Here is a 24,818-nt window from a genome sequence, read left to right on the forward strand (position 1 = left end):
ACAGCTTAAGAAGCTTTATTTTCAGGTAGAGTTCTTGTTTTTTCTTTTCTTTTGCAGCTAATACTGTTAACTGATTTTATTTGCCAGTGACTTACGATTGAAGGGGTAAAAGATTTTTTTCCTATATAAAAATTATTTTCTAAAATTCTTTTTCTTCTAGTTAAATAATTGAAAATAAATTTGGTGGATCTTATTATGACTGGTACTTACCTCCAAATATTAGGAACAGGATACATTTCAAAGAGATTAAGTTAACGTTAACATATTTGATTTTCATCTTGTCGTTTTGAGTACTATTCTAAGCGGCATAAGTTTCTTAAATTTTTTTTATACTTCAGTTTCTAATCACTCATATTCATTCCATCTGCAACAATTCAAATAATTATAAATTATACAAAACGTTAGAAAAAATATGGTAAAAATACAAAAGAAGTTATTTTTCGAAGCTAATCGTTCTCTCAGTACATTAAATGTTCCTAAAATGATTCATTACTTGTAATTAGCAACGAAAGAATTTGTTAGACTCAAGAAATTGGCTGAAAATTTGTGTAATATAGTAGAAAGTCTCATAATTACTTTAAAATAATTTGAAATTACTTAAAAATGATTGAAATTTCTATTATATTTGTTGAATCGCCTTAAAACTTCTAAAGATATGTGTAAAGACGTTTATTTATGTAATTTTGAGGGTCGCGTAAAGAAATTTGCGAAGCCGGCCTTTCTTGGCTACAATGGAATTGTAAATTTCGGCGAAGGCGCTTATTTTTTTATACATTGCGAAATTCGTTCGATCCCAATTTTTTTTATATCAATCGGTTTATTTGTTTCTTTTGATAAATTTTTATGAAGTTCTATTTATTTATTTGTTTCTTTATGTTCTAGAAGTTTGGAGAATTCTTTTGAGTCTTTATTCATATATAACGAGTTTTGTAGCGCAGTTTAGTTCAGTTCATAATAAATAGTCGTAGTGAACAGAACGAATTATAGTAATCGAAGAATTTAAATAAATTATTTAAGTTAGTTACGTGATATGTAAGTTATTAAAAGTTAGTTAAGTGTAGTGTATAGTACTCAAATAAATTAAGAAAAGAAAATCATATTGATAAATAAGAAAAAAATTAAAATATTTTAATCCAATTAGTTGAATTATCATAAAAATTATGGCACATTTTGACAAAATTCAATTTTCAAATGAATAAATATAGTTTAAAAAAATACGTTTTTAGAGCACAATTAGGAAATTGAAAATAATTTTTAAAATAAGCTTTTTCCTTCATTATTATTTTAAGCTTATTTTAGAAAAAAAAAGTATTTTTCACTTTTTGCATATTTTGTTAGAAAAAGGATGGTTTCCTGTATAATAATTAGATAAGCATAGTTTTTCTATGGCTCGTTTGACTGTACTTATACCCCACGTTTTTTTTTAAATTGATACCACTTGTATCGAGCCATAATGGAGTAGTTTATAAGTTTGTTGAAGTGTTTAATTTCCAACACGGAGATGAAAGGTTCGAATCCACTGTCGCACGAAAAGAATTAAAAAGTTGTATACTGGGTGGTAAAATGATGAAGTTGATTACATTGTATTCCATTATGAATTAACATACTTCGGTTATATGAAAAGACAAACTCGTGTTAAAACGCTTAAACGGTGGTGAAAGTGTCTCAAAATTGGCTGTTGAGTTTGGAATGGGAAATTCCACAATCACTGACAGGGAAACAAAGTTCTACAATTGAATCAATTAATGAATGGAGGTGAATTTGGAGCTAGTACAGGTTTGATCGTTTCAAGAAGCGTCATGGCATACGTTGATTAGCCATTGGGAACGCCTATCGTCTAATGAAGCTGCTTCAAAGGAATATATTTGCTGACCTTTTACTGTAGGAAACTATTCATCGCAGCAAAAATAAAATGCCAATGAGACTGGCCTTAACTTTCAAAGCATTGTCAAAAAAAGTTTGGCTGCTAAAGAAGAACAAAGTGCACCAGGTTTCAAAATAAGCAAGGAAAGATTAACGGTTTTAGCCTGTCGAAATTCTGCAGGAAATAATAAACTTCATCGGAGAATCAGCAACCAAGAGCGTTCAAGAATCTAAATGTAAATGCTTTACCTGTCATCTACAAAACCTCAAGAAACGCATAGATGATCTCAGAGCTGTTCAATGAATGATTTGATACCAAATTAGTTCCCGAAGTCACTCGATTTTTTAAAGAAAATGGCTTGCCTATTCGTGCTTTACTTTTTTTCCATCGATCAACATGTACTGCAGCATCTTAAGCTCTCGTACAAGAAAAAGTTATTGAGACTAATACTTGTAGATGAAGCTGAAATATTACTTCAAAAGCTCAAGATGATAGTAAATATCAAAGACGTAATTTATTGTGCTGCAAGATCATAGGGATTCTACAAATGAAAAATTCCTTTGAACAAGCCTAACTTTTGAGGAAACCCCAAATTAACAAGTAAACAGAAAAAATTTTGTACAGGTGCAGGAGCTATTACAAAATATTTCTGGCTGTGATGACGCTAATGAAAATGATGTGGAAGAGAGAGAGAGAGAGAGAGAGAGAGAGAGAGAGAGAGAGAGAGAGAGAGAGAGAGAGATAACAATCAGCAAATTGTTGAGATGGTTCTTAAAGAACCAGAAAAGGTGTCGGATGAGATTGAAGGTGAAGCTGACAATGATAGTGAGTGGAGGGTATCCCACTCGAACCTCGAGGTTGTCTTTGATATAGCGCTACGCTACGTTGAACAACAATCCAACTCGAACCCAGCGGATACGTTTTTTTTCTGATACGTTACCGCAAGAAAGAGGTCTTCTTCTTTATTGTATTTGTAATTTTAGCCTCAAGATATTCATATTTCGTCAGAATCCCATGACTTTACATCTTGCTCAGATTTAGCTTTTGATTGATAGATGTTGTTTTGAATCTGTTTTTTGTTGTGATGAGGTCATAAATTTTATGCGGAATTATCAGTTTAAGATTAAATTTTATATTATCTTCCTATTATAAAGCAGATTATAAACCTGTCTTTTAAGTTATTAACACAACAAATAAATCTGTACAAATTTCATCATGGTAAATATTTTTTATGTACGTAATATAGTTTAATGAATTTATGTGTTCAATAAACTTTTTTAGCCTTGAAACTTCATACCAAATATTACATAATTTCTATTTAAAGCTACACAAGTTTCAATAACCCAACCTTCAACAAATTTGAAATATTTATAAAAACGTTTTTTACCCACTAATATTCTACAAAATCGTATTTCGTTCTAGTAGGTGTATTTCCGTTTTGATGACAATGTGTTTATCGATTTTTTTTGTTTAATGAAATTTATTTTCGTCGTTGGGTTGATAAATGAGATATATACGGGCAATTAGACCTGCAATGGCACTTTTTCAAATTTCCTTAATACCTTTGCATGAAGGTGAAGATCAAGCATCGAACTATGAATTCTTGTAATCATTGAAATACTCATGTGACCTAACGCAATGCCATTAAAATATTCAAATCTATTGGACTGAGACATCGAGGGCACAGATCGAAATAGTTAACATCGTTTATTTATAGATAATTTTTAATTATAAAATCTTAGTGTGTAAATGGAGTGTAGGTGTCATTCATCAACATTAATTTGACGTGGAATTTACCAGTGGATATATCAAGAATATTTTTTAAATATTAGACTCATTGTTGTGCTTTATATTTAACTCAAATGTAGAAATTTAGTAAAATGGTTTTTGCTGACAGATCCTAGTCATATTCTAAATCAAATTATAAAAAAATCAATCAACATATGATTGATTCACATTCTATTTATGGCTTTCAGGAAGCTTTAGACACACTTAGACAAAGATAACTCAAAATTGCAGGTCAATAGAGCAGAATGATGTGTAAATTACACTCAAAAATTGGATACAGCAGATGATCTGGTGATTATAACGAGAAGTTTAAAGAAAGGCAAACATTCTTGAAGGATTTCTAATGCTACATAAAAAAAATCAGCAGACGTACTAAGATAAAAATCTACGCCAAAAAGGCCAACAGTAATCAATGGAGAAGAACCAATGAATCTAACAGAAGCTGGCGAAGAAAAACTTGACACCTTTGGATGAAAAATGATAGAGTTTATGGGTCAAAAAATTTAGGTGGCAGACGTTACAGAATTCTTACGAACGCTGAAATTAGAGAAATCTTGAACGAAAACAAGGCAAGGATTCAAAAAGAAAAGAAGATCACGACCAATCATCAAGTACCCAGCACAACGAATCAGATGGTTGAAATACGTCTTCCGAATTAACAACGAAAAGGTTATTGAAAGCAGGCGAAGGAAGAAAGAGATAAAAAGTAGGGTCAAAGAAGGAATGGATAGAAGAGAGAAGAAGGACTTAAATAATGAAAATAGAGCTAAAAATGTGAATATATTTATGATTACATGCAAGGCTAAATCGATATCAATACCTCTATAACTTGAACTCAAGTTATGGAGTTTTTGAGCTGTGAAAAAGCGAGCAACCGGTAATTTGGATTATTTTTATCTGCTTAGATTTATCGTAAATGTACAACAACAATAGAGAAGTAAAAACAAGATTCAATAATATAGGAATGCTGCAAAAAGTCTGAAAAAGTATATACGAGGTGGTACCCAAAAGTAACCGGAATAGCACTGCCATGGGTGGAGCTTTTGTAGTACTGATTTCTGACGCTAGGGCCTGCCTAGCGTAACTCGTCACCAGTTCAGTTCGAGTGCTTCAATTCGAGTGCTTGTGCGCACAGACAATTGATCAACTGTCTGAAATCAGTGGAATATCTTGGAGCTCGGTTCAGCAAACAGGTGACTGGTTCTTCAACCAAGACAACGCACCTGCACACTCAGTCATCACTGTTAGCCAGTTTTTGGTAAAAAATAACATGGTTCCGCTGCCCCACGCACCTTACTCGCCTGACCTGGCACCGTGCGACTTTTTCTTGTTTTCACACATGAAAAGGGGCATGAAAGAACGGCGATTTGAAAGCATTGAAGACATCAAGAAAAGAACAAGTGAGGAACTTGCAGCCATCTTTAAAGATGAGTTCAAACAATCTTTCGAACAGTGGAAGCACCGCTGGGACAAATGTATTTTTTGTAATAGAGAGTATTTTGAAGGGGATAACGTTGTTTTGAGAATATTTGTAAATTTATAGCATTTAAAAAATAATTCCCGTTATTTTTGGGTACCCCCTCGTAAAATTAAAGCAGATGCTTCGTTTTTGACACAATGCTGTTAGTATTGAATCTCCCCATTACTCTTGGGATGCTAGGTAAAATTAAACCTCAAAAGACAATCTACAAGATTGTTCTGAAGATTTTTTTTAAATCAAAAAAAGTTATAGAGCGAAAAATGTAAATTTTTGCATTTTTTAGCTTACAACTCACAATTTACGACAAAAAGTCATATGAACATAATTGTGGGCGAAGGGATTGGTCGCAAATTAAATTTTTTATACTAAAAATAGAGATATAACGAAAAAGCAGTAAGATATAAGAGTGTTTAGATATTTATGAATAGTTCGGTTTATTTTATTATACACTGAACGTAACTGACAGATATAATTTCTCTTTTATAGCTTTATGTGTTCAATTATCTCTTTCAATGATTAGAGTAGCTTTATGACAGTAATTTACACACCGTTAAACGATGAACGATTTTCTCTTCATACTTATTTCCATTATATTAATTAATTAAGACGTCTTTGTATATAACATGTGTCTACTTAATGTTGGACTATATAAGCTTATTTATTTACGTGATGAATTCAGTATTCACTCATTCCAATGTAAACCACACGAAATTTCTACGGATATAATGATAGTTAGAACGATGATAGAGAAATATTCAAGAGCAATTTGACAGAAGAGTGAATTTTCAATAAAAAAGTTTTTCTATCCTTTTATTACTTAATCCGACGGGTTCTTAATATTTTCAAACCATGAGAAAAACGCGTTTGTCTTTGCTACGACTTCTTCTACAACCGCTTTCCACCAAGTCGTTTTTTTATATTTAGGAACAGAAAATGGTCTGAGGGAATTTTGTACGTTTCTAATGTCTCGTGTTTAATTAGTTCCAATAAATCTTCTAAATTATTCTGGTCGATTGACCCGACTGTTTGAATGTCCCTATAAAAAAATCGAGGGGTTCATATCAGCTGACCTAGGTGGTCACTCCATTGATCCAGTTCACTACTTCGGTACTTCTAATGTTGTCGATTGCTTTTCCGTTGATTTTGAGTCAATGCTAAGGACCCAGATAAGTTTTTTTGTGTTTGACGTTAACGAAACCTTGGAGAAATCGAGAAAGCATCTGTGGATGAGAACCTGTAAGCTAAAGATGGCCTCTCTTGTATCTAGTGCACTAAGAATGTTATGGATTGCCATACAAAAAAAAATAAAAACTACCTTTCAAAGGTGATACTTCGGAAAGTGGTGGGTTGATGATATTTTGTTATATACAAGACCTAAATTTAAAAGAGCAGTCACCAATTTTTTTCCATGAATTTATAAACGTCCTGTATATTACATAGATTTGAGATAAATTAACAAGCAAATTGAAAATTTAAAACAGTTTCTTCATAAGTTAAGAAATAGTTTAAAAAAAGCGGATATAAAGATAATCTGAACGAGAAAATTACAAAAAGATCAAAAATTTTAATTGATACTTTAGATAGAAAATCCGAAAATATTTATCTTCACATTATGGCTTTTTGGAACTCTTGATTCAAATGATGAACAGAGAATAAATACGAGTAGAAAGGTAAAAGTTTTCGGTCGAAGAACTGCGATGGTGGGATCAGTATTTACTGAACATCTTTTTGATTTAAATTAGAATTTCTGAGCTCAATGTTTGTCTGATTGCGCCAAAGTTGTAGTTTAAGGAAAGGCAATCTTTGGAGTCGCTAATTTCGATCAGAACATTAAAATGATTCGTTTTATATTCGAGATCTGGCTATTAAATAGCGAGACTGCGCGCCTAGAAATTCGCAGAATTCACTGTTTGCTTCAAACGGTTCAAAGCGAGCCGTTTATTTTGATTGATTGATTCAAATTTTGTAAAAATAATTCTAGTTGAAATGTATTCGAAATTAATATTGAAAATAACCAATTTTCGGGAAGATTTAGGACAAAAACCTGAATGCGGGACAAATATTGCTTCTAGAAAAATCCTAGATGAAAGGTGGATATCCGGGACTGTCCCTATTACTTATAGTGAGGTGTCTGTTTTTCGTTCGCCTATCAAAGTTACTTTGAATCAGCAGTATAAGAGATACGAGGTCTGGCTATTAAATAACAAGACTGCGCCTAGAGGGCGCCCTAGAGAGAGCAAATCAAACTTCAAGGCAATATTAATCGTTTTTCTCGACCTATACGGTATCGTGATAACTGAATGGGTTCCAGAGGTTCCTACTGTCAACCAGACTTACTATTTGTCAGTTTTGGTAACACTACGAGAACGTGTTCGGGAAAAATGGCCCGACTTTGCACTAGGACAAAGCAATTTCCCAAAACGTGCTATCTGTGAAGCAGTAAGCGTATTCCAGTGCTTCAACACCCGCAGTACTCACCAGATTTGGCACCGTGCTACTTTTTTTGTTTCCGAAGATAAAATCTGCTCTGAAAGATCTGAAAGCGATAAAGAAAAAAACCACAGAGCTTCTAAAGACTCACCAAAGAAGACTTCCAGCACTACTTTTATCGTAACTAATTTCGTTGTTTAATAGCCAGACCTCGTATATTTAAGATTTTATTTAATATGTTAATGATCTATATCTCTGGCTTGTAGGTAATTTAAATATATATCATCTTCTTTCATTCCTTCCATAAAACCAAGTATTATTATAATTTTAGATTCAAAATGGAATGAATATTAGATTCTAAAATTCAATGTATACAATTACGATAAAATTATTTTTAGCCGACAATACATATGATAGTAATGGTAATTGCGTTGCCATGAATGTTAATTATGAGGGCAGCTGCAATAAAACTAGTTTTTGGAATAATGAATGTTATCATTGTAATATAATTATAAATAATCTTTTATTCAAAAGTGAATTATCATTATACCTTTTTGCATATTTTATTAATTTACAGCACTTTCACAATCTACTCTATAAGCAGAGTAATGAGTAAATTATCAAATACTGAATCTGGCGAAATTTTGTCAAACACGTTCGATTGTCTTCAACTTTATTTGAGTAATGAGCAGTTGCCATATTTGGCCAAAGCACAAAATTTCGTTCAGGATGCTTTGTCTTCATTGATTTAGATCTACAACACTCTTTTTCATATGTTTTGGTGGTTGCAGAATTTCTTCTACTTTTTTGGTTCTTTATCACATCTTTGATCAGTGGGATCTCCAGATCGTTATGAATTGTTTGGTTAGTAACGTACCAGGGAGCTGCACTCAACATACGGAGTGTTTTGGATTGAAATGTTTGAAGTATCTTCAAATTTGAAGGATTTCTGTAGACCCGTAGACTACATTATTATGAATATAGTTTTATAGATGAGCAATGCATATTTTTTAGTTTAAAATCTGTTTTCTCTTGTTTTTGATGCAGCTCTAAATACTTGACAGCTGGTTTTATCAGAATGGGAACATTATTGATGAACATTTAGTTTTTTTATCCTAGCAAGCAATTTTTACATTTTTTCTCTCGAACTAATTTCTGGTAAGGTTTATTTGTTTTGTTTCTTAATTTTCTAGAATATTTGTGAACTTCGTTTGGATATATAAATGAGTTCGTTGAGCGCAGTTAGATTGGTTTATAATAAATAGTCATAGTGAACAGGACGAAATGGAAAATCAACCAAAGAATTTAAATAATATGGTAAAGTGTTAGTGATAAGTTTATTATTATGAGTTGGTGAAGTGTTTAAATAAATTGATAACGTAAGTGTTTGTAAATTCACCCACTACAAGCATTGTTAACATGAAAATATCCTTTTGTCACATACACGTCGGAAAATTTGATTATTTGACCGGTTAGGTAGCTACTTTCAAAATAATTTATAAAAATAATTCATGACAAAAATACTATTTTTTCTTTTGAAAACAATTATCTATGGCTGTTATAAAAATAAACGGGATAGAAGATTCAATCAGACATAAAAGTATTTCTCGAAACACTTGAAAAACTTGCAACATCCTTTGATACGTTCAAGATGAAAATTATTTCAATGGATTCTTTGATTAAGTGTACTTAAATAAACATTCTACTTGTGTTTTATATTGTCGAGTGTGTTTTTAGAATTATATACGTGTTCTATTTAGAATACGTATAATATTTTTTATTTCAACAAAACTAGTTTAATGGTTTAGAACTCTAGAACGTGTATTGTTGTCTAAAACCGCAATTCCATTGAGGCCGCGTCAAGTAACGATAAGAAAGACAGATATTAGATGATATTAAATAACAATTTGGGCTTAATAATAATAATTATAATACTTATGCAACTCTTTTGAGTCTAGGGTAAATTGTAGAATTCCACCATAGAATATAATAAGGTCTTTCAAGCAGAAATTTCTATGTCAAAAGGTAGCTGATTGAATAATTTTTAGGTAATGGAATTTTCTACCAGATCAGAGGTGGGTATTGCTAAATAAATGTCCAAACTTTTTCTTCTAGTAGGCTATTATGAATATGTTTCTCAGTTGAGTTTTAAAAGTGTTTGCGAACCAAACAGATAGATTATAAAAGGAAAACTTCGAGAAGAATTGATCTCTTTGAACAAAGATTTAATGGCAAAATAGGTATCTCTACATGTAGAGACCAGACCATTGAAGACTACCATCAATATATGGACCAAGAAACTCCAGCGAATTTGAGGATAGTTTTTATAAGTTGTAGAGCTCATTTATAGGATAAAACTTAAGTTTTATCAGTGTTTAAACAGAGATCATAACTGTACCCAAAACTGAACCCTGAGGTACACCACTGCCAACTGGCAATTTACTTGATACTTTACCATTAGCTTGTAATAATTTATTTCTACATTTGAGGTAAGATTCAAACCATTTTAAGGGAACAGCTCGGATGCCAAAATACTATAGTTTGTTAATCAGAATTTCAATAAATAACACAATCAATAATGAGGAAATTTCTTCCTCATTGTGTAGCACGATATCACTTGTGTTTTCATGAGGAAATAAAGTTGATAAATAGCAATAAAAGCAACTAAATTAGAGAAATATCACAGATATTTTCGATTTTTTTTATTTTGTGTATTTCGCGCGCGTGTTTTTGAGTGGTAGTGAGGGCCCAGGTCGGCCAACTCCGGAAACAGTGATCAAAATCAACTAAATTGTGACACATGACAAAAATCTGACTCCTGACCAAAAGCTCTTATGTCAACGGATCTGCTCAGATTTCCTTGAATGTTTAGAAAATGATCTGCTTTGGAGTCGATGGAAGCGGTAAAGCAAAAAACGGCAGAGCTCCTAGGCACTCACCAAAGAAGACTTTCAGCACTGCTCAAATCAATGGAAAAAACGTATGCAAAGGTGTGTGGCGATGGGAAAGGGAGTATATTGAAGGGGAGCTTTCGAATAGAGTAGAATAATTTAAAACCCTTTTTTGTAACCAGTCTCGTTATTTAATAGCAAGACCTTATATGAGTCATGTGAGTCAATTGATTAAAAGCTGGTTTGCTGAGTATTTCCAGTTCTCATACTAAGATAATCTTAAAGTAAACATTAAAACGAACAAAATAAAAAAAAATCATGCTAATGACTCTCCCGGCGAAAAAATTGGTTTGCGTAAATTTTTTCTGATATAGAATGAAATTTTTTATCAAATACACTTTAGGCAAACCATTATCGATTTTTTTAAACATTTTAACGCTTTGCAAATCCACGCAAACCTCTCGTTTTCAATTCCTAAATCAATTACATGCACGGTATGAGAGAATTTTTTAGATTGACAACTCCTGGATTCTTATTAATTAAAATAAATATTGTTATTCATGGAAACAATTCCAACCATGGATGTAATTTTCAGGTGACCAGTTCGATTCTGGTTTACAGTACTGCTGTTGACCTACTAAGTGTACAATAATGATATGTGTGAAGAATGTTCCGATACATTTCAAATAACAGGGTCACTGTGAATCATCACTATTTTGGTAATTTTAGAAAATAGCTAATTGAGTATATGCTTATATACATAACAATTTTGTCATGTATTTATCGTAAATTATAACAAATATAAAACCCAATTCTACATTTATAGATATCACTTGTGTTTTTATGAGGAAATAAAGTTGATAAATAGCAATAAAAGCAATTAAATTAGAGAGATATTACAGATATTTTCGCGGAGTTGATGATACTGATACGTCTGTTCAAGTTTAAAAACGGTCAGAACTCGCTGGTGACTCAATATACAATATACACATTCAGAAAAACAAAAATTCCCGGAAAGTCTAATATAGCTGGAGAGCTAGGGTTTACCATTACAAATAAATCCCCATCGATCCTATGTGGGCTACAAAAGTTATTCGGGGTCAAAAATCAAAATTTGGTTTTTGGATCAAATCAAAGTTATAGATCTTAAAATTCTCTACAAAAATGATTTCCGTGATTATTTTTCTAAGAGTTACCATTCCTGAGATATCGCGATTCTATCAGTCACATTATACATGAAATGATATGTCAAAATTTGAGGTTTTTCGAACTCGATATTGTCGAAAACGGTTTTATCAAAAAAATACCTTGAATCAAAGTTGTAGATCTTAAAATTCTCTACAAAAAAGATTTCCGTGTTTATTTTTCGAAGAGTTACCATTCCTGAGATATTGCTATTCTAAGAGTCACATTATACATGACTCGCACCCATTTCCACACCACCTGTGAGTTGCGTTTTTATACCTTGGTTTCCCCCTGTAGACCTACTCTACTAACTCATGAGAATGTCAGCATAATTTAAGGAAACAATAGTCCTCAATTTTTAGATATTACCTTATTATTGATTAATGGGTTTTGATTTCTTTAGATATTTTAATCAGATTCATACTCTTGAAACTCTACTTCAACAACAGTGATATCTTCTTAAATTTCTTCTTCTTCCTTCTTTTCCTCTTGGCTTGATCCCCATAAATTGTTCTCATGTGGCTGGGTCATTGGTCTCTTCATTAAATTCACAGGAATCTTCTTCTATTGTACTCAACTGTACATTTGAGCTAGATTGACCTTGGTAATTGGTATACACTGGAGAATACAGCAAGTTTTAATCGGTTCCAGAGTATTTATCTATCAATTTCTAGCCCAAATCTTCTGATATAATAGTTGTATTTGTTTCTTATTTTTTACAAGTTAAGTATCGGTAGTATCAATGCAATTATTTTTTTTTGACCTCAATAAACTGAAAGAAGAAAGCGAATTCCTTCTATAATTATTGTTCGAGGTGTGGAATCAATTTCTGTAAATACTTACAACTTTGATTTGAAATATTTTTTTGTGTATAAAACTCACCGTTTTCGACAAAAATCCAAAAAACTCAAATTTTGACATTTGACCTCGAATAACTTTTATACCACACATAGGATCGTATCATATACACTGCGACTCAAAAAATCTATTCTGTTCATATTCAAATGATTATTTACAAAGTATTAAACGAAGCAAGCGACTTTATATGTAAAAAACTAACTTAATCTGTGACACTTTTTGGACGAATTGGCCAGTGGATTTAAAACCTGGCGACTCAGGTAAATAATTTGGCCAAATTCACACCCTTCGATGAAAAGAACCTCGTCGAAGATTTCAGTAACAGATGCCCTTTTCAATGTCACAGAATACATTTATTTCTTTCAATATAGAAGAAATACTTTGAGACAATGAGGCTGAAATATAAACAACACCATGAAATTCACCACAAATAAATGAGCTGACAATTTAGTTCCATTTCACGATGTTGTCTCTATTTTCAATAAGTTAAGATAGCGCCAGATGGCATTCCCTGAGGAATGCTTAAATACAACCCTCGTTTTGCCATTGCGAACCATTAGGGATGTTAATATCTACAAAAAGGTCGATGAACATCACTTTCTTGATAGGGGATGTAATTCAATATAAATCGCGGTATTAGCCAGGAAAGTAGTTGTTTACTCATTTCAAGGAAGCAACCAGTAATTTCGATATTTCACCCCCGTTTTTCTTCGATAAAATAAATTTTTGGAAACTTTGAACAAAATTGATTACAGAAAGCCTAAGTCAATTTTTTAACCTTAGAAGACAAATAATTTTCAAATCAAAATATTACGAAAACTGTACACAGTATCGAGATTTATCCAGAGTACCTTTTTGTGTAAAATTAAATGATGTTGTTGATACGAAACGTGTAACTAACGCCCTCTATGTGAGTCAGACATAAAAACAGTTTGTATACTATATATATTACAAAGGGATCACGTTTTTTTTTGAAACACTATTTATAACTAATTTATTTAGCGACGCCACTGAATGGTAAACCCGTGGAATGATTTGATACAATATATTCAAGTTTTTAACAATGGAGATGTGGGAAAAAGAGAAACTAAGTTTCCTTTCTTTGTTATGTCCATGGTGTTATACATGAAACTGGTTTTGATTTTGTTGCCGACTATCTTAAGTTTTTTTATTTTCTTAACGATGATGTCAGCACTTAAATATACAGATTTACGGTTACTTAGTGACGATTCCTTGATGACGTAATACAATATTTACATTTAAATCAAATGATTAAGAAAGGCAATTCATTGTTTTACAAGAACCATTCATCAAACGACGTTTGCAAAAATTTTACTCAAAATGAAGTGAGTAATATTGCTGAATATTATTTAAGAGTTTATACTCTACGAGCCTCAGTACAGAAACTTGTTTAAGTACGTAGAAATTCCACAATTGGAAAAGCTTGTCATTAATAGCTTTTCCTTTACCAAATATTTTTTAGGTTTCGTGGTTTGTTCGACATGCTAAATATGTTGATTTGTTGATGAGCAGTCTTATTTTCATCGTATTGATATAAAGTTAACATATTATGTGACTACCAGCTGTCGGACGAAAATGGTAAATGAAAATTTTTTAAAATTATTTGTAATTGTTCGATCAAAGTCTGGAGATCATATATCTGTCAAAAAGAAGATTTTGATTTTCCATTTCGCTTAAAAATGTGTTATTTGATAATTTCTAATAACGTATTACTTCAATTACTTAGACTTTTTATGTATGTTTCTAAATCGTCTTGATTTGAGATCTCTCTCTGTTTTAAAATTATTTTTTTTATAATTTATGGAAGACGAATAAAAATTTGACGCTTCACTGACAAATAATCAGCTCGGTCTCTTCCAGTTCAACTCGAAAGGACACCTAACATGTCAGTTAATATGTCAATTTGATGCAATAATTACTAACATATTTAGAATTATTCTTTCTTATTAAATTATAAGCTACCTTCAAGAAAAACTACACTTGTAATAATATATAATAATTGTGTCAAAATGGAGGTTACATCTCTATATAATCCACAACTTTCGTTTTCTTTAGTTGCATTTAGGGTTTTTGAATATTTTTTCTACCATTCCAGGATGTTTGGTACGCTACTGGATTTCATGATATAACATTCAGCTATTTCTTAATTGGACCTTATTGCGTCAATATTTGAGTTCCATTCTCCGTAATTTGATCTATTTTTTATTTGCACAGGGCTTTTATATTTAGCTAGGTCAATAAACAAATGGAAGGTAAAGTTACCAAAAAAGGTTGAAAGCTTTTAACAAGCTTCTCTACCCTTACATTCTGTGAATATATAACATAACGTTTATATCTTAAATTATTAAATGAATCAGGAATCAAAGATGTTGGTTGCATATAACTAAGCTGGACCAGAGCATCTTCATATCCAAAAAAAGACGTGGAAGTGATTTAACAAACCCGAAATCATTAAGATTTACATCGTTGGCAATAAAAAAGATGGAAACGGTACTGGACGTCCATATTAAGGACGTAGAGGATGGTCAATATATACCTAAAAACTAGAGGCAACAAGGAACAGCCCTCTGGGTCAAAGTCTGCTGTGAAGCTTATTTGTAGATGCACTACTAAGAAAAGTACCCAAGAAGGCATACAACCTGTAGAATACGCATATGACGTAGTCCTAATAGCAAAGTTACGATGGACAAGAAATTTTAACAATAAATATACCAGAGGAGAAAGGAAATTATTCCGTGAAGGGGAATTAAGTATCTAATAGCTAAGATATCAAACTTTTGTGGAAGAAACTGCTTTGCAGATGCCATTAAGACTTTTCCAACAGCAATAGAGTAATTCCAGATCTAGCTCCATTACGCCTTGTGGTAGAAAGATATCTCAATGAGTCTATGATCAGAATAGTCAAAGGTGGATTAAGAAAATGAAGGATTACAAATTTAAGAAATGGAAGACCTTCGTTACAACATTATCAACAAATGATTTTAAAAAATAGGTAATTTCAAGAAAAAATTCTTGTTGTTAGGTGACAATAGGAAATGGAACGATTTTCCATAATCAGAAATCATACCATAATATGGTATGATCTCTAGAATCGCAATTAAAACGGTGATTGGAGTATATGAATCGAGAGCTAAGAAATCAGTAAGTGTCTAGTTTAGCATCTAACAAGTTGGTGCGTATAATTCAAATATATCACAATCCTCTTTGATAGACAAGCAGCTATAAGGCGATTAATTTACAAATAATAAGCTGTTCCGATGATGTCTGGATAACATGGTTACTTAGTGGGACAGACCAGAAGCATTCTGTTTCTCAGGAAGAAACTATTTAAAAGCAGAACTGAAGAAAATAGAAAATCATACTCAGGCACTCGAAAGGGCGTTTTCATAGGGTTCCAGATATATATATATATATATATATATATATATATATTTCATAGGGTTCCAGATATATATATATATATATATATATATATATATATATATATATATATAAGGTTCCAAATTGTATTGTTTAGAATAAAAGTCGGTAGATTAGATGAAAAGTTTCTGTATCATCACGAATTTTACGTTGGATACTTAGTTATAAGAATAAAGATGACGATATATAAGTGAAAAAGAAACGAAGGTAAAAATTTGAAAAATTTGGACAAATATAAAATATTATATCTTGTTTATAATGAATCCAAAAAGAGTTTTAATGGAAATATTGAATTTATCGAAGATCGCTGTTGAATAAGATCAAATGAAGCAATATAAAATAAATGTGATGCTCGATTTGGGTTATAGCTACAATTATGAGCAACTGGTTTTCGAATAATCATAACTAGATAAATAATTTAAATTCTAGTCTAGTTTTTATGAACATTCGTGACATGTTTATGTACCGAATACAATCGAATGAATTGTGATTAGTACCTCGAAGTTATCAGTCCAAAAATGGTGGGCATTGATTTTCGTTATTGACAAACTCATTTATTATTCATAACTAGACTTCCTGCGAACCAATTAGCGGTGTAGTGACAACAAAAAAATAGCAACTAAGCTATTGGCAGGCTTCTTGGAATCAGGCTCTTTTGATCTCGTTCATCAATGACGTTGTGAGTTTTAGAAAACTTGAAAGGAACGTGAAGATACTAATAAGATCTCCAAAAGGCTCAAAGAGAAGAAATTTGAACATAAAATGAGAAAAATAAACAAGTCAAGGTTTAGAGATACAAAAATAAATGTAAAGAATCTTACAAATTACCATTATGTACATAGCTCTATGCTTTTTCTCTGGATATAAGAAAAAATTACTCAAAAATAAAGGACGTTAATTATGATAACAGCCAGATATCAGAAAAATATAATAAGAAGAAAACAAAATTGATAAAAAGTGTGTCATTGTGAGTAGGACTATTAAAAATTGCGACAAATCAACCAACTCTTATACAGAAGGTTTTCCTCTCAAAAAATCTATAACAAAAATATACATGGTGTTACCATGTTTATTTTTGTATATTATGTGCAGAGAGACGTGTCTCTGGAGATCGATCCAAAATGAATTAGAAGAGATTAATATGTGAAACCAACCCAAAAAAATAGGTCAGATGGTATATATAGATTTGATGAATCGATGCAAAACTTTTTAGAACCGAATCTATGAGGAGGAAGCCGTTGACGAAACTTTCACTATTAATTTCTGACGTGATCTGTCAAAATTTTACAAGAAGCGAATACATAGATTAGTCTTAATACTCACGAAGAAAAATGTTTTCTATTGAAGGTTGAAAGGAAATCAATAGATGTCACCCAAGTTAACTTTAATATCTTTGCTAATTAACTATCGAGATAAAAGAAGAGAAAAAGTTGAGTTGATATAAATCTGAAAATATATTGTGTCATGAGATGAATGGTTATCAGATTTTAAAATTACGATTAATCGCGATCTAAATGAATTTATACATCGTTATGTTATAGTAGATTAAACAACATTATATTTCAAAATATTTCCAATGGTTCGTACTTTAAAGAACAGTTTCGATGTTGTTGCTTATCATCAGCGGGAGTTAATAATATAGTAAATAACAGAATTTGATCATAATATAATTATTTTTTGAAAATTATTGTTTATAATGACAAATTCACATTCCCTGCTATTCAGGACAAGTCCATGGTGAAAATAGTAGAAAAAGTTGAGGATTTCAACTCATGGTGTTGATATGATTTATAGTTTCATAGAATATGTTATGAAATACAAATAAATGTATTTTTAGGGAACATTTAACAGATTCAATAGCGAAATAAATAATTTTAATTTCAATATTTATTATTAGTAAATCATTATTTGTGAAACCTAATCAAGTTTTGGTCTTCAGAGACTGAAGGTGTTGTTTGATATTCAATAATTTTATCTATACCTAAAGAAGCGGATTGGTTCAAATCACGTTATCATGTTTAGAAATTGTTTATTTGTTAATTTTACAAGTATAAAATCTCTCAAATTTAAAACCAGCCCTGTACGTTTTCGTATTAATGACCTACTTAGAAAAATCATTACTGTTAGGCCGTTTCCCATATGAAAGTAATTTACTTGAACGTGCTCTTACCCTTAACTTCCTCTTTTGCTACCACTGTTAATAAATACAAGGGATAGTTGAATAATTTACAAAATCCACAAGTTTCTTGTCACGCGCTTTTGAAATTCAGTTGCTTACATAAGAAACCTTTTAGCTCGCACAAATGATCATTATGTTCACTATATAAGTCAAAGAAACTTTCCAATGAAAAAATTATTTACAGTTTCTCCATAAAACTACCCCATAACCGCGATTTATACCACAAAAATCGTAATACGTTTTGATGATAGAGGAAAAGATAACAGATATAGATGATTGAGTTGTATTTGGTTTTTGCATTCGGTTTCTGTTTGGCTATATCTGGGAAATCACGCTGAATAAGATTCTTTACGCCCCTCTAAATATGTTTTTTTTCACAATATTAATAATTGAAGTAACGAATCCATCAAAGAGATATTATTAAATGTATGTACATATATATAATATCTAAAAATAAATTCTGACAAAGATCAAATGTCACGTATCTCGAAACTGAATTAGGTAGGATTCTATTTATAAATAAATGACAGAAATTATATAAAGTTGTGAAGGAAAGTTTTATGTTGAATGAAATTAATGTGTAATTTGGTATATGTGCATGTATGCGAAATAATTTACGATTTACGGCATTATTTATGAACAGTGGGTGGAAAAGCGGTCAAGGTGATAGTAAACTAGTTTATCGTTGAGTGTTTATCGGAATAAATAGAATAGCTGAAAGTTATGAGACATCTTTTATTGCTTATTACGAAATAAAATGATCCTTATGCTGATAAAACTAACACAAAAAGTACATTAATTTAACGTAAAGCTAAAATTGGCAAGATAGACTGCAGCCCTGGGATAAGAAATCAATTGCATCAATAGTCGATTTCATCATCACTCTCGAGCATTTCTTCCAAGAGGAATTCTGTGCTCGTCGGGGTGTCTTCACTGTCTTCTCCTACAGGACTGGTCTCTCCGTCAAAAAATTCTTCTTCCCCCAAGTCAGCAGGAATCAGATTCGTGTATGAATTTTGTAAACAAGACCCACACAGGCTTCTACATAGCAGTCCAGCCTTCTTGCAAATACACAATTTACTACAACCTTTTTGGCAGTTACAAAAAAGGGCGCTGGTGGTTGCTTCATTGCTTTCGGTGACAAAATGTCTAGAAACTTGGGCGTCCCCACTTTACTGATCGAAGCTGATATTTGAGAGCAATTCTTGAACAAGGAAATACACTCTTAAGCAATGCAATTTGGCTGCATCTGAGGTTGGAGGAAGACACCCTAGATTGAACACATTTCTCTTAACAACAGTTTTTAAAAAACACGTATATCTATACAAATCGAGGTCAGAGATATTACGAGGCGCATTATATAAAGCAAGACTGCATCCACTCCATTTTCAGCTACACACTCTTCCACTCTTCTGTATTGTCAAACCTTCGAAACGAAACTTCTCTGAGATTAGATTAAATCAGACTCGTCAAGAAAGTCTCCTTCATTCTCATAGTTATATATATATATATATATATATATATATATATATATATCCCGATCAAAACATTTTCACTAATTTTTTCACAATTTTCATTCCATAATTAACGTTAAAACTTTACTCGTGCACTAATAAGATGTATTTCGCCGTGTGTCTGTTTTGCTCCGACAGCGTCCTCTGCACCCGTAGAATCTTCGGCTGATGTATTGAAGAAACTTTCCTAGTAGAAAGATACCTATATAGAGGGTGATGCGTTAAAACTAATCCCTCGAAAATCGCAAAAAGATTTAAGAAAAAAAGTCGTTTTGGAGCTCTTGGCGAGACGAACTTATTTAGGGAGGAAATTGAAGCTAGAAAACTCAGCTACAAAATGTAAGCTTTATTTTTCTAAATATTTTGCGAAAATGGCTGGTATTCAACAGCTTATAAAATAGTAACCAAACTTGTCAACTATGAAAAAATCTAACATTAGTAAAAGTAACTTTTTCCTATCACAGAGTGAGTTCAAAGGTACAATTGGTCTCATTTTAAAGGTAATCATCTAATGGATGACCTCACGCATGGGTTCGCTGCTGAGTATGGCAGACAGGTTTAAAAGTAGAGACTTTAACGAGAAAAATGCATTTCCTTTCGTCCCGAAATGTTGAGTTTTCGAGGAAATACAGCAGTTTCTTCTTCAGCCGGAAATGTAATTTCCCTCAGGCTTGGGTGCGAAAACTTTTTACTGCGTCCCCGAATTTTGGGCGCATTTTACAAATAAATGACAGCTCTTAGGAAAAGATTACAAGGAACCTTTTTTTGTAGAAAATTTTTTAAACTACATTTGATCCCTTCACTTTTCTCGAAATTTGGCATAGATTTCGAGTTATTTGTGAAATTCAGAATTTTGAAAATTTAAACAAAAATATATCGCTTTGCGGCCAAAATTTTGATGTTAACTTTCACTGTATCAATAAAACACCCTGAGAACTGGACTAGAATCCCTCAACAATGTATCTATATATTTGAAGAAGATATTCTAAAAGTAATTCGATAGTTTATTCATATGATCTCAAAAAATAAATATAACATCACAACCGTCTGCAATATTTCTTATCGTAAAAGGTCATCATCATTGTTTATATTCATCACATTTTCTCGCATAGTTGATTATCTCAGTTTGGGGCTGTAATAATTAATAAACTTGATTCATACAAAGAAAAAAAAACAAGAAACTGTTTAATATCGTTAACATGCATGACCTAAATGTAAACATCGGCACAGTGTTGGTGACACAATATTTTAACTTCGGTATGAATTACATCTCCATATATAAATTCTGCATACATTTGCAGGAATATTAGTATGTGAGTGAAATAAATGAAAAAAAAAACACTTAGTTTCGAACATAAAATTATGTTTACGTGATTAAAATTGTAATTTGTTGTATATATATATATATATATATATATATATATATATATATATATATATATATATATATATATGTAGAGATTGTTTAGTAGTATTATTGTGAATTAACAGTTTTTATAATGAAAAGTTCATCAAAGGCGCGTCCGTTATAAAAAACAGATTAAAGGCGCTGCGCGAAATCGCCGAAGTTTAAAAATCCATTGTAGCTCTCAAATTGTTCGGATACATCGTTTTAGATAAATTCGTTTTTAGAACTGCAAATTTTCACTAGAACGTAGCTCTCGTCTTCGATTTCACTTGGATGAATATTTTACTTGTTTTCAATTTATTTATAAACTCTTTATGATTTTTATATTGTGTTTTCATTTCTTTCAGTGTTTCACCTCCATAAAACTACCCCAGAACCGCGATTTATGCAATAAAATCGTAATACGATCTTAAAAAATTATTTATACACCAAAAATGGAATTCTACAAAGTTCTAGAACAAAAAGAAACAAAAAAATGAATAAATAGACTTTCCTAGAAATTGTTTAGAAGTAATACTGTAAACTAACAGTTTTCTATAATAAAAAGTTCATCAAAGGCGCGTGCGTTGTTTATAAAAACAGATTTGTTGCGATATCGCCGAATTATATAAATCCATTGTAGCTTTCGTATTGCTCATAAGATACATAGTTTTCGATCAATTTAGAAGTTTTTCCGGTATCATCAACATCACCTTCACTTAACGCTGTTTCAAGGTGAATTTATTCGTTTTTAGAACTTCAAATTTTCACTAGAACGTAGTTCCCTTCTTCGATTTTACTTGAATGAATATTTTCCTTGTCTTCAATTTATCTATAAACTATAATTTTTATACATATTGTGTTTTAATATTATCTATCAGGGTTTCAATAAATTTTTCTATCAAATCTTCTACTATGAATTCTATGCCTTCTTTAACATTTTCAGTTTTATTGTCTTGACATTTGAAACAGTTTCCTGACTTATACTGTATTGAATGTACATCGCAATCTTGTTCTTGAATAATCTTGTTCAAATCTGAGCTTAGTCTTGAAAAGTATCTATTGAAGGAGGCATAGGAGACATAAAATAGTCTGTTTGCAGTGGAATTTCTGTAACATCTTTGGTCAGAGTTTCTTAGCTGAAATGAATGGAGCAAATTCTTCATACTGTCTAACAAATAGCGATGAAGGCTGTTGAAGCAATATCTCTGCTGTTAAGAGCCTTTTCTATGTCTCCAACTAGGCTCCAACTTTTGGTAGACTTGCCTTTTTGATAAGCGTATTTTTTGATGTGAAGTTTCTTTCTTACGAGAGCCGTACTTCTGAGGTATTGTTCATGGGCTTTTTCCACAGATTTTAAGAAAAAATGAGGAAAATCGGGCAATAAGACTTTGGATCTCCATTTTAGATATAAATACTAAATTCGTCATATTTTGGAAATATATAACGTAGAATCTAGCATTAGAAAAGCTTCCGAATATGCTTTTAAAAAGACCTTTTTTAGAATAAATGAAAGAATCCGATATAAATTTTAAAGTATCGTACCGCTTCCATGAAGAATTATATTTTTTGTGGTTGAATATCTGGTGTTTAAAATGAACAAGCAGTACCACAAAATCATCATTTAAAATTTAAATGGTGACACACTTGAAAGATACGTGACTGAATATTCAATGATTCATTCGATTCGTTGGAATCGGTAACAATTATTTTATCGATTTTCTTTTTAATCAATTTTTTCTTTTTTAAAATAACTGCTAAGTTTCGAAACATATTGTGGATACTTCATTTTACTTTCTAGAAAATTAATTACATATTAAAAAGTTCTGTCAACTATATTGCGATGATGTTCGTTGCTTCCATTAGGAACGATTTGACAGACTTAGATACATAATAACCAGTAATTCGAACAACTTTTTGTTAGTTTTAGATTTTATCATAAGAAAAAAGCGATTGGAATGTTTTGCTTTAAACTTCTTGATAACAATCTCAACGTTTTAGGCGTCGCAAACTATCCATTTATTTGGTACTTTTTGAACAAATTTTGTACCAAAACCATGTCTTCTTTCATCCGAATTTGGATCCAAGAACAATCGATTCGTTTTGGTATACGGTGTTTTATTACTCAACGTATTGTTTGGTTGTCTAAACATCTTGTATAATTTTGGAAAATAGGGTGTTTTTTTCGAAACGGCCTGTAAAAAGTTTTCTTGTTTTTGAAAAATTCTACCGGGCATAAGATGAAACATGATTTGACATTCACGATGTAGTAAATTTCGGTTAGGTTGACAATAGTGAAAATTGCTTTTCGAACGGGCTATGTTATAAAGGAAAACTGCAAAAACTGTGCAGCTGATTATCATGAAGATTTGACTCTAGTACAAATGATTCTGACTACGATTATTATTTATAAAGATATTTTGGAATTGAAATGTTTTTTTTACTCTGTTTTATTTGCAAAAAATGTATTTTCCTTTATGGTTTTTTCGTTGAAATTTCGTTTTCCAGGGTACAAAAAGAGCTCAGTTTATGTCTGGTACCCTGTTTAAACCAAACGCCTTTACAGGCAGGTACATTTTACTCGTCTAAAACTATCCTCAAAATTCACTTATAATTGGATGGTCGTAAGTTTTAGAGTCAGGGGTCAAATGTCATAAGAATCGATTTTTTTACATTTTTTGCAGATATTTCTTGTATATTTTTAAAAGTTGTAACTCACCTTACAGTTTTTTTGGTAAAATCTAAAGTTTTTGAGTTATTTGTAAAAAATCGATTGAAAATATGATTTTTATATAACAAAAACAGACAATTAATGAGAAATAATAATTATAAAATTACCAATAAATTATAAGCTAAATATCACGAGTTCTGGATCAGGACTACCAATTGAGCTCAGATAATTCTTTAACCGCGCGATCTAGTCTCTCTATCTCAAAAAAAGTCCATGGTATATAAAAACGTTTAATACAAAAGTTGTATTGATTTCTCTACAATATTGATAACGAATACAAATAGCGTAAAATACATAGATAATGAGATATTTGCAAAAATGTAAAAAAATCGATTTTTGTGACCTTCGACACCTGACTTTAAAACTTGCCAACATTCATTTATATGCGAATTTTGATAATAGTTTTAAGATTCCAAGTTTTCACGTGATAATATACTGGGTATGTCGATTTTCCTAGGTCAATAATGACTGGACTATTATACGGTAGTTAATATTCAATTAATTTAATTTTTGAATGAATGATACTCAAATTTTGAGATAGATGAATAAAAACAAATATTCATAATTGGAAATGTCCGAGATATCCACCTAATTTGGCCTAAAATGACTGGACTTTAATGAGAGTTTGAAATTAATTTTTCACTTTTCGACTGATAACTAAAAAACTGACAAAATTAGTAACTATTTACTTGACTTATTTAAGATAAGTTTCCTAGGTTCAACAATACAATAAGAGATTTTACTATTTTTACTATTTTTAACTACTGAAACTATTAAAAATTCCATTTAAACAATAAATTTAGACATTCAAAATTACATAAATTTCCATTAAGCTGAAAAACAGTAAAATTGTTTAAAATACATTTGAATAGAATTTGAATCTTCCCCATCTTTTCCGTATATGGAAAAAAATTTATTCAAGGTCGGAGGTCAAAAAATGAGTTTTTCACAATTTTTAGTGAGACGGTAAGTTTTATGATAAAAATACCTCAGACAAAAATTGTAGATCATAAAATTATCTGCAAAAAACGTAGGAATACTTTTTTTCTACAAGCTATTGTTTCTGAAAT

The 24,818-nt window shown here is 31.3% G+C and overlaps 1 protein-coding gene across 1 annotated transcript in view; it reads right to left on the reverse strand.

Annotated features, from left to right (window-relative positions):
- Nucleotides 1-24,818, reverse strand: part of LOC130440447 (uncharacterized) — a 39,856-nt gene that overhangs the window by 13,876 nt on the left and 1,162 nt on the right. Inside the window, exon 2 of the mRNA XM_056773590.1 lies at nt 211-364. Coding sequence (XP_056629568.1) covers nt 211-277 — 67 coding nt within the window. The 5' untranslated portion in view covers nt 278-364. The remainder of the gene's footprint in view (nt 1-210; nt 365-24,818) is intronic.

Source organism: Diorhabda sublineata, chromosome 2 (genome assembly GCF_026230105.1).
Source record: "Diorhabda sublineata isolate icDioSubl1.1 chromosome 2, icDioSubl1.1, whole genome shotgun sequence".
NCBI lineage: Eukaryota > Metazoa > Arthropoda > Insecta > Coleoptera > Chrysomelidae > Diorhabda > Diorhabda sublineata.